The sequence below is a fragment of the Didymella exigua genome (genome assembly GCF_010094145.1).
Source record: "Didymella exigua CBS 183.55 unplaced genomic scaffold M421scaffold_17, whole genome shotgun sequence".
NCBI lineage: Eukaryota > Fungi > Ascomycota > Dothideomycetes > Pleosporales > Didymellaceae > Didymella > Didymella exigua.
In genome coordinates, this window is record NW_022984791.1 from 526,638 (window position 1) to 543,829 (window position 17,192).

General features: G+C 53.6%; 8 protein-coding genes across 8 annotated transcripts; 6 read left to right on the top strand and 2 right to left on the bottom strand.

The window, feature by feature from the left end:
• Positions 1-1,075: 1,075 nt before the first annotated feature.
• On the bottom strand, positions 1,076-1,923 carry M421DRAFT_180129 (uncharacterized protein). Its single transcript, XM_033587880.1, has one exon. It carries the CDS (start codon positions 1,784-1,786, stop codon positions 1,178-1,180), a length of 609 nt encoding a protein of 202 aa, XP_033447713.1. The 5' UTR covers positions 1,787-1,923; the 3' UTR covers positions 1,076-1,177.
• Positions 1,924-2,109: 186 nt separating this feature from the next.
• Positions 2,110-4,057, top strand: M421DRAFT_421874 (homoserine O-acetyltransferase). The gene is made up of 3 exons (XM_033592979.1): positions 2,110-2,240; positions 2,321-2,711; positions 2,767-4,057. The coding sequence occupies exons 1-3, from the start codon at positions 2,189-2,191 to the stop codon at positions 3,869-3,871; spliced, it is 1,548 nt and encodes a 515-aa protein (XP_033447714.1). The 5' UTR covers positions 2,110-2,188; the 3' UTR covers positions 3,872-4,057.
• Positions 4,058-4,514: 457 nt separating this feature from the next.
• On the top strand, positions 4,515-6,432 carry M421DRAFT_101857 (MFS general substrate transporter; the record flags this gene model as incomplete). The annotated part of the gene is made up of 8 exons (XM_033586693.1): positions 4,515-4,689; positions 4,825-5,003; positions 5,195-5,292; positions 5,344-5,487; positions 5,602-5,707; positions 5,763-6,101; positions 6,152-6,185; positions 6,245-6,432. 8 exons carry the CDS (start codon positions 4,515-4,517, stop codon positions 6,430-6,432), a joined length of 1,263 nt encoding a protein of 420 aa, XP_033447715.1.
• A 1,258-nt stretch (positions 6,433-7,690) lies between these two features.
• On the bottom strand, positions 7,691-8,866 carry M421DRAFT_421875 (zinc finger-containing protein). Its single transcript, XM_033592980.1, has one exon. It carries the CDS (start codon positions 8,857-8,859, stop codon positions 7,789-7,791), a length of 1,071 nt encoding a protein of 356 aa, XP_033447716.1. The 5' UTR covers positions 8,860-8,866; the 3' UTR covers positions 7,691-7,788.
• Positions 8,867-9,109: 243 nt separating this feature from the next.
• M421DRAFT_421876 (uncharacterized protein) lies at positions 9,110-10,577 on the top strand. Its single transcript, XM_033592981.1, has 4 exons — positions 9,110-9,320; positions 9,376-9,394; positions 9,453-9,557; positions 9,610-10,577. Exons 1-4 carry the CDS (start codon positions 9,188-9,190, stop codon positions 10,409-10,411), a joined length of 1,059 nt encoding a protein of 352 aa, XP_033447717.1. The 5' UTR covers positions 9,110-9,187; the 3' UTR covers positions 10,412-10,577.
• Positions 10,578-10,906: 329 nt separating this feature from the next.
• Positions 10,907-11,649, top strand: M421DRAFT_101860 (histone-fold-containing protein; the record flags this gene model as incomplete). Its single annotated transcript, XM_033586694.1, has 2 exons — positions 10,907-11,336; positions 11,390-11,649. 2 exons carry the CDS (start codon positions 10,907-10,909, stop codon positions 11,647-11,649), a joined length of 690 nt encoding a protein of 229 aa, XP_033447718.1.
• Positions 11,650-12,299: 650 nt separating this feature from the next.
• Positions 12,300-14,053, top strand: M421DRAFT_421878 (SGNH hydrolase). The gene is made up of 3 exons (XM_033592982.1): positions 12,300-12,646; positions 12,696-13,633; positions 13,683-14,053. Exons 1-3 carry the CDS (start codon positions 12,476-12,478, stop codon positions 13,900-13,902), a joined length of 1,329 nt encoding a protein of 442 aa, XP_033447719.1. The 5' UTR covers positions 12,300-12,475; the 3' UTR covers positions 13,903-14,053.
• A 418-nt stretch (positions 14,054-14,471) lies between these two features.
• Positions 14,472-16,781, top strand: M421DRAFT_421880 (MSF membrane transporter). The gene is made up of 5 exons (XM_033592983.1): positions 14,472-15,184; positions 15,237-15,627; positions 15,679-15,855; positions 15,906-16,516; positions 16,568-16,781. The coding sequence occupies exons 1-5, from the start codon at positions 14,684-14,686 to the stop codon at positions 16,691-16,693; spliced, it is 1,806 nt and encodes a 601-aa protein (XP_033447720.1). The 5' UTR covers positions 14,472-14,683; the 3' UTR covers positions 16,694-16,781.
• The last annotated feature ends 411 nt before the right edge of the window (positions 16,782-17,192 follow it).

Genomic DNA, 17,192 nt, shown 5'->3' on the forward strand with positions numbered 1-17,192 from the left:
CAAAGACAAGCACCGCGACAGGTCGCGCGATAAGGATCGCGAGCGAGATAGGCGCGATCGCAAGGATCGAGAGAAGGACTACGATCACGACCGCGAAAAAGATCGGTCGAGAGATAAGGACAAGGAGCGCAGGCGCCGACGGGACCGCGAAGCAGAAGAGGAGGAGCGCGACTATGATGATGACAAGCATCGTTCTTCTCGACGGAGCCGCAAGGACCGGGACCGAGAAGAGCGCGGCCGTGACGACCGCAGCCAGAACGAGCGGAGCCAGAGCGATCGCGACACCAAGGTCAAGCGTCCTGCCGAAGACGACGTGGTTGGCAAGATGATGCAGAAGCGTGCAGTCTCCCCACCACTCAACGCACCCACCGGTCCAGCAGCGAACTCGTTTTCGATTAAGGGCGCAGGACGATCGAAGGCTAAGGTCATGCCACCACCACAGCCGCCGACCGGCCCTCGAGGTTTCCAGCCGCCCAAGGGTCCTGCTGCAGACCGCGACAAGGACAAGCACCACAGGAAGAGCAGCGTCTCCTCTATCTCATCCACACCTGCCACGCCATTGGGTTCCACCACACAAGATCACTACGCTGCCGAGCGCGAAAGGAATGCGCGAGAGCGCAACAGTCGCGAGCGCGTAGACCGCGACCAGCGTGATAGTGTTGGCAAGTCTCTGCACTCACGTGTGCATTCCTCTTCACGTCCGTCACCGTCCTCCAAACGGTCCCGCGACGACGAGGCGGAGGTCGACGACATACCGCGTGGCCCCAGGAGCGAAGTCAAGACCCCTACAGGACCGGCTTCGCACCGCGACAAACGGAGGAAGTCTGGCGCTGGAGGCGACAACAGCATTGCCAAAATGTTCACCGCCGGCCTTAGGAAGAATGCAGGCAAGTCTCGCCGCGGTGGCGTCAGAACAGAGGGCGACATGGAGAGGGAGATGGAGCGGGTCGAGCGCGAGAGGGACAGGCGGTAGGACGCCTTTGTCTCCAAGATCAAAACAAGAGGGCGGAGGTGGTCAGAGGAATGAATTTTCATTGAGGACCATGAGAGACACGGCACTGGATTGTACATATACATGAAAACGAGGCACGAGGCGTTTCGATGGCGGTGAGTGGGTTCTCAATTTCTTGTATTATACCCCGAAAACCATACTTGGATTCTAGCTAGGTCACGATGGTTAGCTGGTAGGCAATGAAAACGATGCTGCTGATTTCAGGCCTTCCGTTGTCGCGTTATCCTCGTCTGATCTGTCAAAGGCTGGACTAGCGCTTCCTCCGCTGAATGAGCCCTCTTCAAGCAGCAGCTCACTCGTGTGTAACGTGCCCAGCCGGTCTTCGAGCAGGAACTTGAACGTCTCGTCCTTCACAAGCAGGGTGGTCATCGGAGCAGGGTTAAATCGTTTCGACTCGATGAGCTGTCGAGTTCTGCAAGTCCCGTGTCTTTGCCCACGACATCTGCATGGCTTTATCTTGGGCCCGTACATTCGGCCCAAGATGAGATTTTCGGACGCGGCTGGATAGAATGGACCGTGGTCGACGGCAGTGTTGGGTTTTGCAGATTCGAGGTTGTGCATCGATTGCTGCGAATTGTGGTATGGATCCTGGTGGAGTGTGGTGCTCGTGACCGGCGACAGACTGCCATGAGTGATGGAGGGCCACACTGTTGCTGGTGTCACGACTGATGCACTTGCAGGGTTAAAGAGCGGTGCTGGCTCATGTGGGCTTGGGCTTGGTATGAGAGTGGTATGAGGCAGTGGGTGGGTTGCATTTGTGCTATTTCGGTCCATCTCTTCACTAAGCAGGAAGAGGAGGATGGGTGTATGGAATACGCAAGGGCGGCATTGCAGCTCTTCTCGTAGTCTATTGTCGACTTACGGACACTTATTCAAGACTCAACCTTGGATCCTACGAGTGCTTCTTCCCTGCTCACAATTGTGCTACGAGCACGTGGCAGAGAGGTTGTTTGCTACGCAGCCGTACAGACGACGTGTTCGACCAATCAGCGTCGCGGAGATGCGGCGAGCAATGACGTGCTCCGGAACGGCGTCAACCCCACGCCTCTAGCGGCGCATCTGGGTGACCTGCACACATGTGGGGCCCAAGAAAAGATGACTCCCCGCAATACGCCAAAGAAGCTTGAGCGCTGGCGTTGCACTGCTTTCCTTCCACAAACAAAGCCGTAAACCTCAATGGCTGCCTCGCTCGACAACCGCGCGACTGCCGTTGGCGCAACACAGTACAGTACGACCGCCCAGCTGCCGAAGCAAACATGGCGTGTCGCAATGACCACCCTCCAAGGATTGAGTCTAACAGCCGTCCAGAGAGGGCCACAACGCAGCCCGAGAACCCGTTCGCCAGCCTTATCCCCGACCAAACGTTCGCCATCATCCCCGAAGTCGAGCTCGAGTCCGGCGTCGTCCTCCAGCATGTGTCGGTGGCATACAAGACGTATGGCAGGCTGTCACCGGGGGGCGACAATGCCATGGTCATCTGCCATGCGCTGACGGGAAGCGCCGACGTGGGCGATTGGTGGGGGCCTCTGCTGGGTGGACCAGGCAAGGCCTTCGACACGTCGCGATTCTTTGTCGTGTGCATGAACAGCCTGGGCAGCCCGTACGGCAGCGCCAGCCCCGTCACGGCGCGGGACGGTAATGCTGCGAACGGGCGTTATGGACCCGAGTTCCCGCTGACAACAGTGCGAGACGACGTCAAGTGAGCAGCGCACCTTTTGTCCGGTTGGAGGAGCAGCACTGCTGACACCGCCCAGCATCTTCAAGCTGGTCCTCGACGACCTCGGCGTCAAGCAGATCGCGGCCGTCATCGGCGGTTCTATGGGCGGCATGCTCGTGCTCGAGTTTGCTTACTTCGGCAAAGACTACGTCCGCAACATCATCCCCATTGCCACGTCCGCCCGCTACAGCGCCTGGGGCATCAGCTGGGGCGAGGCCCAGCGCCAGAGCATCTACAGCGACCCCAAGTACGACGACGGCTACTATGCATTCGAAGACCCGCCCTCGACGGGGCTGGGAGCTGCACGCATGTCTGCGCTGCTGACCTACCGGAGTCGCGACTCGTTCGAGTCCCGCTTTGGCCGCAACACCCCTGACTTGTCCAAGAAGCAGAGCATCAACACCGTACCTCGACCGACCACCCCTTCGAACGAACACTGGGCGATCCACAACCACGGCCACAAGAACGCCGGCTCACCGCGGGCCTCCGCATCGAGGACGAACAGCAGTGCTGCCCTGAGCATGTCAGCCTCAGCTGCTGCAAAGACCGCCGATCTTGAGTTCTCCGATGCATCGAACCCCTCGACCCCCCCCCTTCGACGTACCGACTCGACGGCGAGCGCCAAGGCCAAACCACTGGCCCAGCACTACTTCTCGGCTCAGTCATACCTACGCTACCAGGGCGAGAAGTTCATCAAGCGCTTCGACGCGAACTGCTACATCGCCATCACCCGCAAGCTCGACACCCACGATGTCTCTCGTCACCGATACCCAGAAGGCGAGGATGAGCAGAGCCTCGACCCCGTTTCGGCCTTGCACCACGCACTCTCCTTGATCGAACAGCCAACACTTGTGCTTGGCATCCAGTCCGATGGACTCTTCACATACGCAGAGCAACAGGAACTCGCAGCACACATCCCGAACGCAACTCTAAAGACCATCGACTCGCCTGATGGCCACGACGCCTTCCTCCTGGAGTTCGATCAGGTCAACCGCCATCTGCTTGGCTTCCTGAACCAGTACCTTCCAGATATTATGGGCAGGACTCCAAACCCTGACATCATCTCTAGTGACTCTGGTATGGAGGCCACAAAGACCAGCACCTTCGGCGAAGCCGAGGTTGACGACATCACTGCTTGGTGATCCTATATTGCATTTTAGCGCGGCGTTTTGGGTAGAAAGAAATGCATGGTCCGGCGTCAGTTTTCGGCATACGCTTGAAAGAAAGCTGTACGATACGATACGCTCTGATGAGAAGAGCTGAGGTTCAACCCCTCGATCACGATATAAGATGAAGGTAGATGACTATGTAGACAATGAACAGGCGGTAGATAGATACCGCGGTCTCTATTCAAGTTTCCACGACTCCAAGCAAGCCCTGACGCTGACATCTCAGGTACACCTTGAGGTATACTTACTAGGGCGCACCTACCAAGGCTAAGGGTTACCCTTTGCTTTACACTGACCACTTCGCGCCGTGGGCAGAACCCGCCCTAGGACAGCTTGGCGCGATAGCGGGATGTTCAGTATGCTATCACCATTGGCAGTCCATACGATCTGAAGGATTGGAGGATTTGCGGCGTCCTCAAGATCACCGAGAAGGATTACACCTCACACTCCATATCTTTGGGACGGCGATCGAGCCCAGTCAAACAACTCCGAATGACGGATCTGAACGCGCGACTTGAGCCATGGATAAATATAAAGCTCACCCCAAAGCTGCACAGTCTGTTGTCATCTACTCTGCACTATAATCTTCCCTATCAGCACTTGAAGATTGCCCAACATGCGGAAGGTCAGGTCCAGGCCTGATCCCAAGGTAGAAATTACCACTCCGACCTCCCCAACGACCCCGCCCACCGCCGAGGCAGAGCGTCATCTACGTCGCAAAATCGACCTCTACATCATTCCTATCGTCGCAATCCTGTACGCTCTATGCACCATCGACCGTGTCAACATTGGTATGGCATTTGCGTATTCTCCTCACAGTCATCGCCTTCATATCCGCCATCTCGTCCCATTTAGCTGTACTCCTTCGTTACATACTCACGCCTCCCGTCATTCATGCACATGTTGCACAAACCGACTGTCTCCAGGCAACGCGCGCCTCGCCGGTCTCGAACGTACGCTCGGGTTAAAAGGAAATCAATACAACGCCCTACTGTCCATCCTTTTCAGCATTCCCGCGAGCTATGTCATCAAGGTTTTGGGGCCGGGCTGGGTACTGCCAGGAACCACACTGATTTTTGGAATACTGACAACGTCTTTTGCATTTGTTAAGCTATGTCCCTTTTAGAGGTGTACGAAACCTGAGAACATGCATGGCTCTGATCGATTCATGCGCGGTAAGGTGAAGATCGAGCTCGAGTGGTGATCGGCTGTGTGGCCGTGGTCAAGATGTTATTGAGCTGCATCGTAGTGGTACGGAAACACTTGAAGTATGAACAAGCTGACTAGGCTCGATAGACATTCAAACAAGCGGCGGCCGTACGTGTTTTGCGGGGTGTCTTCGAGGCAGGGATCTTTGGAGGGTGCAGCTACTGTGTGTCAAGATGGTACAGACGGTCTTAGCTCTCTTTCAGGCTGAATTTGTACATGGTGATGGCTCCGCTCAGTGGAGCCGCAAGTGGCCTTCTGGCGAGCGGGATTTTGAAGCTTGACCACTTCGGTAGCACTAAGGGGTGGCAGATGATCTTCGCTATAGAAGGTATCATCACCATTGGGTTGGCGCTTTTGGCGTTGGTGCTCATGACTTACAGGTCCGAAACTGAGATGCACACACTGCACCATTGAATACGACCGATTAGGTATTATAGGCTCGCTGGCTCATTGCCGAGGGGAAGACTCTTGCAATGTCTAGCATCCAATCTGAGCGCCTTGCTAGACGACTTTGACATGCGAAAGGCACTCCGTGGTCTCTGGAATCCCGTCGTGCTGCTCACGTCCGTCTCGCTTGGTCTCGTCAATATTACCGTTCAGGTATATCCCGCTTCCTCTCCTCTCCCATAAGACTCCGCTCGACTGACATTACTAGGGCATATCCTTCTTCAACCCCACGGTGGTGCGCTCCATCTACCCCAACCGGAGTGTTGTGGCGCAGCAGCTCTACTCTGTACCTCACTTCGTTGTCGGCGCGTTCTTCACACTCTTATTCTCGGGACTCTCCTGGCGTCTCGACCGCAGAAACTTGATTATGATGACCGGAGAGCTCATCTCGATGCTGGGATACGCGTTGGTACTGGGCAGTGATTACACGCAGACGAGCTTGAAATATGGCGCTATGTCTGTGGGCGCGAGTGGCTGCTTCCTCTTTGGGTCGCTCATGAATGCGCAGATCAGTGCGAATGTGTTGAGTGATACGTCCAGATCCTCCGTAAGTACCCATGTCACTAAGTCGATCGAGTGCATCGCTGATGATGATAGGTCGTCGGGCTCAACACTATGATGAGAAATCTCGGTGGCCTCATTGCGACTTAGAGTCCTCTCCCTGGTGATGCGCCGCAGTATAGATTGCAGGTAGACTCAATGTGGCGTCGTTGAGTATCATCTTGATCGTCCTGACGTTGTTGGGGCTACGGATGAAGCGCGATAATCGCAAGAGGGTTGAAAAACAAAGCCAGACGGATGAAGCATTGAGTGGGCTGAGAGCAAATGAGGAGCAAGATTCGGAGTATAGGTATCCTTCTTTCCGACGGCGGACGTAAGAAATCGCGTGTGGCTCATGCCGAGGAAGGTGAGTGCGCATTAGGTCCGCATTTTGGTCTCATCAGGTTGAGAACACCTCATTGTCTGAGTGAGAGTGTTGGCGCCGTACTTTACTGGGTCTGAGCGCAGACTTAGCGAAACTGTCCGCGGAGGAAGGCGAGATTGTAACTGTTGGTAGCTACATACATAGCCTCCACGCTCCGATTGACATGTCCTTTCCTCTACCATACACCAAATACAAGTAACGTTGTCATATAGTCCTAATTTATAGCACAGATCTGGTTGCCAGCCTCCAGCATAGATGCCGCCATGGTCCTATATACTGTGGTGTTCGACCAGAGCAGTCGTTTTATCGTGTGACTGCGAGATACCACTGGGACATAAGACCGCCCGAATCATTTATTCCTCTTGAGTTCAGTCTTTAATATCCTTGCCCTTCGCGGAATTTCACTCCAGCAGCATCCCTTCAGCATCCTCGCTGTTTCCTCCTCAAGTCTGGCTCGAAGGACATGGAGTCTTCATCGTCTGCCTCCAGTGCGAGCATGACACCGGCAAGAATGACCACGTGAGGTCGACCTCCATGGTTTCAACTAAGATTCACACCTGGTCCGCCACCTCGGTATGGTTTACACCATGGTCGGTTTCTGTAAGCACCTTGACGAGCAACATCACAGTGGGCTCAAAGGAGAGTGAGAGGGACTATGACGGAGCACGCGGCCTAAGCTTCGGTACCCGAGCCTGAGCCTCGTGTAACGATTTGCTACACACTTTAGTACACCATGCTAGACATGCGGTGTTGCACATTAACGGCATTGACGTCATGAACATCTACGAAACAACAATGATGGCAAAAGAGAGGTTCTAGTTGAATATTACCTCCTTTAGCTTGGGATCGTACCCGATACACATTTTTTTGCTTTCGTGCTCACGCGCCCTACTCGTCCGGCGCGGTTTGTTGCCTTTGTTGTGCATATCGATCCACGGATGTTAAGACCGGACACTTCACCAGCGTCACCGTATGCTGACAACCTCAAGTGATGAAACGTGACCAGACCGCCGACGCACTCCGCATGGCTATTGGCATCTAGCGTCCAGTTGGCACATCACTTTGCTATTACCGAGCTCCCTGGTACACTGTGCCGAACAGCCTGCGATACCTGCGGCAAGGATGCTCATTTCGTTGACACGTTTTATCTTGCACGTCGCTGCTGCAAGATAAGAGAACTATGCGCTCCACAGCACGAATGGAAGTGAGGAGTTCATTTCACCAGATTCGGACTTGGAGCTGTGATATTCTTAGGCCCGCAAATCGCCCCTTCGGGAAACAGCAACGAAGTTACACGACTGTATACCTCTTACACCTGAAATGCAACTCCCTCTCTCTTGATCAAGCTCTTTCCTCCACTCGCGTACCCTGTGCCCTCACTCCTGATTTCCACTAACCCCGGTTTTACGCCCTTCTCCTTTTCCTTCCTCTTTTTTCCACTCTTCTCTCTCGGTTCCGGTGCCGTGGTAAGATCTGTGTCGCAGACATAGCAGTGTGTAGTCTCTGGATCGGGCCCTTCATCATGTGCGTCTTTGTGATGTCGGTGCTCCGGCTTCAAGAACTTCTCGACGCAAGGCTTACATAAGACGTGTCCGCACGGTATTGCAAGCATGGCTTTCGTGCTGTTCGACAGTGCCTTTTGACAGCTGGGACATGTGTGAGCGGTCTTGCCACTCTCTGCCGACTTCTCCTCATGAAAGTTGACGCTCGTTAATGTCTTCAGTGACAGGTTGTGTGGGTGTTCTGGAGCGCTCGATGGACATGTGGGAGTGTGCTTGGCCTTACCGACGCCTTTGTGGTGAGCCTCTGGTGTCTCGCCCGGTACCCAGAAACTTGGTAGCTCTTTTTTTGCGGCCTTTCGTTCATCTTCAAGCGCTTTCTTAGCTTTACTCCGCTCCTCAGATGCAATGCGCTTTAGCTCCTCCTCGTCGATCTCAAATTTGCGTTTAGTGCCCTTAATGCCGACAGCCTCCTCTTGCTCGACCATGATCTTTTCGCCTTCTCGACCAACGACCATCGATCCAGGGCCAACATTGGCTTCAAGGCCCATCTGCACAGCTTCAAACTGCTGTACAGCGCGCAGCCGCGCGAACTCGTCTTCTCGCTCCTGTGCATCCACCTCTTCCAGCTTCCGTTGCTCATGAAGCTTCTCGAGACGCTTGATCTCTTTCCGTTGGGCCAGCAGATTGGTCATAGCGCATTCCCTGCAGAACAGATCGCCTGCTAAGCAGCACACTGGATCCACGGCTGGCAGAAGACATAGTTGACATGACCCAAACGGGAGGAACGAGTCGCGTGTCAGACGTGTTGCTTGCGATCCCCATCGGTCTTTCAGGGCGTTGCGCTCGTGGGACGAGAAGACCGAGCTTGGCGGCGGCATAATGTTGGTTGATATTGATGTGTTAGAAATCACGAGCGAGGCCACGAAAACAGCCAGTCGCGAGAAGGAGCGCCACACGTGGCTGTGCAGGCGCACATCTACCCCTGATCCCTGTCAAATCCACAGATTTTGTTGCGCCGCGGCACGCACGTCACTAGCTAGAGTCGCCTGCCTGTTTGGAGAGGGCAAGCGATTCCTGAGCTCTCATCTGATCCGAATTTCTCCTGCATGTCTGTCTTTACTGCAACAACGAGCAATGCAATCAGAGGAGCGGCCTGAGGCTCCTGAGGCTCCCAGCGCGTCATGGCGGGCGGCGTCCGTCATCACCATGGGCGCGGTGGGCTTGCTGTGCAAGGGTTTCTTGAGTCTGAACAAGATAGAGACACATGGCATAGAGCGCTTCTTGCGTCTGTTGGATGATAGACAACACCCAAAGGAGAGAGAACGAGGACTAATCACTGGTATGCGACCATGCATCTGGGACATAAGAGGACGATGAGGGCTAACGGGCTGTAGTATCGAATCATATTTCTGTGTACGTACCGAGGCGCAACGACGATGTTCGAACGCCACTAACGAAAGTCACGCTGTAGAATGGACGACCCTATACTATGGGGCATTCTGCCCTTAAGCTATATGTTTGACCCAGACAATCTGCGCTGGGGCCTGGCAAGCTACGACCTTTGTTTTACCAACAAGTATGCGATGCTGAAAAGGCGCTTACATGTTCCATTGCTAACAACATGCCAGAGGACTATCCACGTTCTTCACCTTCGGCCAGACCCTACCGACCCACCGAAGCGCACACTCGCAATTCGGCGGCCTCTTCCAACCGACCATAGCGCAAGCCATTCGTCTTCTATCGCGCGGCCCCTTTTCCACCGCCAACGATCCTCCAGAGAAGCCCGTCACTTCTCTAAAAAGCCCAGACCCCATCGACCCTTTCAGTAGCGGTCACCTCACCTTCTCGACGAATGGCGAAGACACGTTTTCGGCGCCCTCGCAATACATGAGCAGACGACATGCTTGGGTACACATCTTCCCAGAAGGCATGATACACCAATCAGAGCAGAGGATAATGCGCTACTTCAAATGGGGGGTGTCGCGTCTGGTGTTAGAAAGCGAACCTATGCCTGATGTTGTACCAATCTTTATTGAGGGTTTCGATAACATCATGAACGAGGAGCGCACGTTCCCGCGCTTCATTCCACGACCTTTCCAGAATGTCAGAGTGACGTTTGGCGAGAAGTTGGATACGGACGAGGTGTTCGGAGACTTGCGTGCCAGGTGGAAGCAGTTGTGCGCCAAGGAGGCACAGAAGAGTGGGGTGCTCGCCATTGGCGACGTACCTGAGACGCTGAAGTATTCAGACGAGGCTGTCAGGTTACGTATCGAATGCACAGATCGCATAAGGAAGGCCGTGCTGGACGTCAGGCGGCAGCGTGGCTACTCAGATGAAGACCCCAAAAACAACCTTGCTAGCACATGGTTCAGGGAGGGACCAGGCAGAGAAGGTCGTCACAATGATGGCAGCATTACGAAGGAAGAATAAAGCGTAGTGTAGTATATGATTGTATGTTTCGCAAAGCTCGAGCCTATCGAGGCTGAGTCTATCAAGAGACTCTGTCGTGTCAGATTAGATCAAGTTAAAACCGTCAGCGACCTCCTGGCCAGGCTGCAAAGCTCAACCACGACCGCAAAGCGGCGGGTTTCATCGGTGCGCCGAGGTACAGGTGCTGCGAGTGTTTGTTGTGCATCGCAGCAGTCTCCGGGTTGCTCGTGTCGTCATCCACTGCTGCAAACGCGCAGCTGGTGGAAGGAAGACGGAGCGCGAGTCTTTTGGTTCTCGGAGGCTTGGCACCACCTCCCTTCCGCATAAAACCTGCAGCTGCACGGCTTGAAGGCACCGTGCCTTCCGCTTAGTCCTGTTCCTGCCTACTGCCCAGGTTCACCGCCCACCTGAACCGCGCTTGAAGAAACATTTGTGCATCATTCTGCATACAGAGACCCACCCGCGCGCTTTGAGCAGCTGTTAAATACCCGGCCAATGGACTCCTCCTGGGCCCCACAATCGCCAGATCTGAGTTCCTACCACTCTGCCGTCGCAGAAGAGCCCGTCCATCCCCAGCACCAGGGCTACCGAGGATCAGTCTCACACGCCATCCCCCAAGACACCCCACCCCTGTCGAGTCCCTCTGCGCAGAACAAGTCCGTGCCACCATACTCGTACGCGCCTTATATCGCGCCCAGAGAAGACCAGATGCAAGATGCAGACTATGTGCCGGACGCGTCGCTCGCGCTTCAGATGCAGATGTCTGTGCCTGAGACAGGCAATGGGTCCAGCGGCGGCACCATGCTGCCGCCGAACGTCGACAGCATTAACATCAAGAACCATTTTCCCGTCGCACGCATAAAGCGCATCATGCAGGCTGACGATGACGTCGGCAAAGTCGCCCAGGTCACTCCTGTAGTCGTCTGTAAGTTATTTCGAAGCAGGCCATGTGCGTGCGCAGTTGCTGACGCACCATAGCGAAAGCACTCGAACTCTTTATGATCTCCCTCGTCACCAAAGCCGCCGCCGAAGCCAAGCAGCGCAACTCGAAACGCGTCGGCGCCGTCCACCTCAAGCAAGCTATCAACAAGAACGAGCAATTCGACTTCCTTAACGACATTGTGTCCAAGGTTGCTGACGCGCCGGAGAAGAGTGAATCTGACGCCATGGACGAAGGCAAGAAGAAGAAGGTGCAGCGTGGCAGGAGGAAGAAGGCCGATGATGATGACGACATTTGAGATGGACTGACTGCAGTGCAGTGCAGTAACACTGAACATAATTTTTTCCGGCAACGATCGCTGCGGATTTCCGGCGAGGTGTGCTCGACGCGACTGGGCTGAGACTGTAAACGTTCTCAGAACAATTCGTGCCGGATTGACTTGAGCGTCCATCGACCGTACCCTTGCGCTGGCACGTCGACGCCTTCCGCTCCGCCCAGACAACTAATTGATTGTCGTGCGGATCTTGGTCTTCGTATCGGAGTGCGCGCAACGATGATCAGACGATATGTATGACGGGCATAGCAAGATGGAATCATAGAGCACTTCGCGTATTGGCATACTGCAGGGTTGCGATACTGCGACGAGGAAAGCCCTGACCTTTTGAACTGTTGTTGTCAGTTAAGTCATAGGGCGACGATACAAATGATACATATTGAGAACGCTTCTTTTCCTGTCTGCCATGCTGAACGTCTTCATGAGGCTGAACAGGCAAGACATGGACTTTGTATTTGACGATCCCACCAATCATTGAGCAGTTTCGTTCCCACATCGATGATTGCGGCTAAATTACGTTGCAGGACATTAGGGTGCGGCTCTCAGAAACCGACCAGTAAAAGACCGGTCTGATTTGACCGACCTTCCCCGTCCACCCCGCATCCTGGTTATAAGTCAGGCACAAGTTGCGACTTCAGCCAGAATGCCAGCTCGTATTCAAATTGCATCATTGATTTTCCCCCTAGTGCCCTTCTCTCCGCAATATCTCCGCAATTTACCACAGTGATGCTATAATAACTGCGCCCCCGTCGCACTTGTGACCACTGACTTTGCTGTTGAAGTCTTCAAGATGTTGTTCACCAAGGTCGTCTCCGTGTTAGCCGGTGCTGTCGTCTTTGCCCAGGGACAGTCTAACAATGGCACCAGCATCCGCCCAAACCCTCCCAAGGGACATTGGGTAGATGCATGGGCAAGCATGCCGCAGCTCACAGAGCCAGCTAATCTACCTCCAGCACCCTTCGTGAGGATATTTCAGTCCGCTATTATGTTTTCCACTGATCAAATGGCAGAACCAAACCGGTGCAGTGTTTGTCAATTCGACCATTCGACAAACCCTATATATGACAACAGAAGCTTCACAGATACGGATCAAGATATCAAACGTCTTCGGTGGCTCGAACTTGCCCATCACAGCAGTCACAGTCGCTCTACCCATCAACCAGACAGCAGGCATCCACCAGATCCAGGCCAACACTTTGCAGCAAGTGACTTTCTCCGGCATGAGCTCAATCAGTATCCCAAATGGTGCACTTGCAGTCTCAGACCCTATCAACTTCCCCATCAAGGCACAGCAAGTAATCACAGTTACAGCGTACCTCGCAGCTGGCCAGACGACCAACTCCATTACCAGTCACCCCGGTAGCAGAACGACCAGCTGGTGGCAGTTCGGCAACGCCGTCGACGCCGCACAACTCACTATCACGGACGCTACCACCCAATCCGCAGCACACTGGTACTTTCTCTCCAGCATCGAAGCATGGGTCCCCAAGAACACTGGCAGCCTCTTGATCGTAGGTGACTCCATCACCGACGGCCGCGGCTCCACCCCAAACGCAAACAACCGCTGGCCGGATCTGCTCCTCACCCGCCTACAAAAGAATGCTGCAACAAAGCACATCTCCTTTGGCAACCTTGCAGCAGGCGGCAACCGCATCTTAGTCGACGGTCTGGGCCCGAATGCATTCGGCCGCATCAGCCGCGATGTGCTCGCCCACCCGGGCGTGAAGTACGCGATGATCTTTGAGGGCGTGAATGATATTGGGACTGCGGCGGCGACTGTAGATGCGCAGAATGCTGTATATGAGAACCTTGTGCAGGCATATCGGCAGACGGTCACGCTGATTCATGCAAATGGTATCCCGGTGTTTGGCGCCACTATTACTCCGTTCTCCGCGCCGAGTAACTTCACGGAGCAGCCGTACTCGAGTCCTGTGAGGGAAGCGACGAGGTAAGTCTGTTTTCGATGCGATTACAACGGCTATTGACTAGGATTGCAGGCAGAAGATCAATGACTTCATTCGCAATTCAGGCACCTTTGATGCAGTTGCGGACTTCGACAAGTTCCTCGCTGACTCGAGCATCCCGAGTCAACTTGCGCCTCAGTATAACTCTGGTGACTACCTACACCCGGGCCCTGTAGGTTATCAGCATTTGGCTGATCAGTTCCCGGTGGAGATGTTCGCGAATTTCAAGGACGGTGTCAGCGGCTTCATTTGAGTGTGAAGGAGGGTGTAAGCTCGGCAGGGAGTGCAACACAATGATACCCCCGACTGTTGTTCGAATATTAATGCCATGAAGGCGCTTGAGTATGAACGTTACCATTGATCCTATCCGAGTACCACCTTGATGAACTATATTGCTACTTGAGCGAGGAATCTACTAAGCTTCGAACTGTGGTGAAGTAATCAGGTCGCGAATGTGCTCAACGCGCTGGCCTCTTCGTGGAGATATGAGTGCGCAATCGTAAGAGCCACGCGCTGATGGATGTTCGGGCTTTCAAGCAGCACTCGCCAAGGAGTTGGGATCATATTGAACGCAGAAGTCACGTGCCGAAGACGTCGAATCGAAGACAAGCGAAGAAGCTGCTCTTTTCCGTGCCGTAAATGTCAATGCACGACGGGTGTGACCGACACATGATCCAACCAAGCGTCTGTTCCGCCTACGCTAGCAGTAATAGCGGCTACTCTCACTCGGTACGTCATATTTGGTTATCAAACAGCCCTGCAAAGTGGCGATGGCGCCGGCACTTTTCAAAGTTTAAGATCGTTGACAGCTGCACCGATTATCAAGATCATCCGGCGGCATTCCGCAGACCACCACGATACTCACCCGATAAACTCAATCAACTGCTGTTGCAAGATCGGAATTGCTGCCACATAGCTACAGTGTTTTCCGGATCACTGAGCAAGGGCTGGAAGTTCTGTGAACCACTGTGCGGATAAACTTTTATCAATCACGTCCTGTCACAACTCCCAACGCCACCAAAAGTCGACACGACATGCCTGAATTGCCAGATGCCAATTCGGCAGCCCCAGAAAGGTCAGAGCCTCGAGCGTTCTCAAGAGCACTGGATGTGGCCACTGAATCAAAACGTAAATCCAAGACTAGAAGAAGGGTAGGATCAAGCTTAAGCTCGCCAGATTCTGATCTTGACAGGGATGAGAAAGATTTCGACGGCCACCGTCCATCAAGCCGAGAATTGAAGAAAAGCGTTTCCAGATCGCGCAGCCAAGCCAGCTTCGCTCGAACAATCCAACAACCTCTCGCGACAGCTACAGGCACGGGAGCGCCCATCTCAAAGTCGCCTTCGAGACGCGATACAACGTTATCGAGGTTACGGACTCGGACAAATACGGCGACCTTTACTCACGCGCTGGCCCACCAGCAGACTGCTGCAGATGTACTTGTGGACTTTGATGGTCTTGACGATCTATACCGACCCATGAATTGGCCCACTAAGAAGAAGGTTCTCACTACTATGATGTATGGTCTGACCACGGTAAGGCTTAAACCCGATGTGCAAGCAGACAATCAAGACTGATGTGCACTAGATGACTGCGACATGGGCATCATCTGCTTATAGCGCTGGCACGCGGCAAGTTGCTGCAGAGTTCCATGTCGGGGACCAGGTTGCTGTGCTGGGTACTACACTGTTCTTGTTCGGTTTCGGTGTAGGTCCTCTTTTATGGGCGCCACTTTCAGAGGTCTTCGGCAGAAAGCTGGCTGTACTGGCGCCTATGTTCTTGGCCATGTGTTTCAGCTTTGGAAGCGCAACCGCGAAGGACTTCCAAACGCTGATGCTGACACGCTTCTTTGGCGCTTTCTTCGCAAGTGCACCAGTCACCAATACGGGTGGTGTGCTAGGCGATCTCTATAGTCCTGCATGGAGAGCACTGGCTCTGGCTGGCTACGCAATGGCCGTCGTTGGCGGTCCATGTCTAGGCACGTTGCCGTTCATCCCGAAGTGAGCCACGGTACTAATGCAAGCTGTAGGACCGATCGCATCTGCCGCGTTCGTGTCCAACCCATCGCTTGGCTGGCGCTGGACGGAGTACTTCACTGGCATCATTCAAGGCGCCATAGTCGTGTTCGATGTAATACTGATCGATGAGACCTACCCGCCGAAGCTCCTGGTCTACAAGGCGCGCCGCCTGCGCCACGAAACTGGCAGTGAGGCAAAATGATTCTTGGACCTAATCCATAAGCTAACAACGGTACAGATTGGGCTCTGCACGCAAAATTCGAAGAATGGGACGTCAGCTTTTCGCAGCTATGCCGCAAATTCTTGGTCCGTCCTATCCAGCTTCTGATGACGCCTATATGCTTCCTTGTAGCTCTCTACGCCAGCTTCTGTTATGGTATATTGTACATGCAGCTTGGTGGCGTTCCCATCATCTTTGGCGAGCAGCGAGGCTGGTCTTCGGTGTCTGCTACACTACCCTTCTTGGGTATCTTCCTTGGTGCGTGTTTTGGCGCGGCAATAAATTCTTACAACCAGATCTTGTATAACAAAGCATATCATGCAGCGGGCGACCGTGCTGTACCAGAGAAACGTCTGCCGCCTATGATGCTTGGATCTGTACTGTTTGCTTCAGGGCAGTTTGTCATGGGTTGGACAGCGGATCCACAATTCCCTTGGATCGCACCTGTCATTGGCCTGGTTATGTTGGGTACAGGTTTCTTCACCATCTTTCAGGCAGCGCTGAATTATCTGGTTGACACGTTTACGGAGTATGCTGCATCTGCTGTCGCAGCGAATACCTTCCTGCGAAGTTGCTTTGCTGGTGCATTCCCGTTGGTAGTCACGCCTTTGTATCATAACATCGGAGTTGTAAGTTGTTTCTTGATCCTCAACAGCTCCTAGTACTGACACATGCGATAGGGACCGGCGAGCAGCATCACTGGCGGGTTTGCCGCCCTGTTAATACCAGTACCATTTGTGTTCTATATTTACGGCAAGAAAATCAGGAAGAGAAGCAAATGGTCGAGAAAGAGTGTCTTCAACTAGACAAGCTTTGTGTGTAACGTACTTTATAAGTATTTAGACCACTTTTGCCAAGTCTCCACTAAAACTCCAACTCTGCACAACAGTACAGCACTGTTCAAGACTATTATAGAAAATTGCAATAGACAATTCTACTCAGAATCTATCACTGCTGCTTACTTCATCGGGAATTTTTTTTGAAATCCGGCCGTTGCTGGCAGTCGTGGCATGGTTGTGCAACGACTGTTCAACGGCCCTAACAGCCCCGATTTCGCGCCAACGTTGCCGGCGGCCAAAACGCTGAGTGCCCATATTAAACGACCTCGTAAGGATGTTGCAACGTCGTTGCGAGCGTACCAGCACTAGTATGAAATATCCCAAAATTCCGAAATTTGACATACAGATAGAGCGTAATTGTACGGCTCGCCTGTGAGGTACGTTATAGATTTGTTGTTTTTCCTAGTAGTTTTTCTGTATCCTTTTGTACAAGACCTATAGGTGTAGAGAATATATCCTGGTGTTC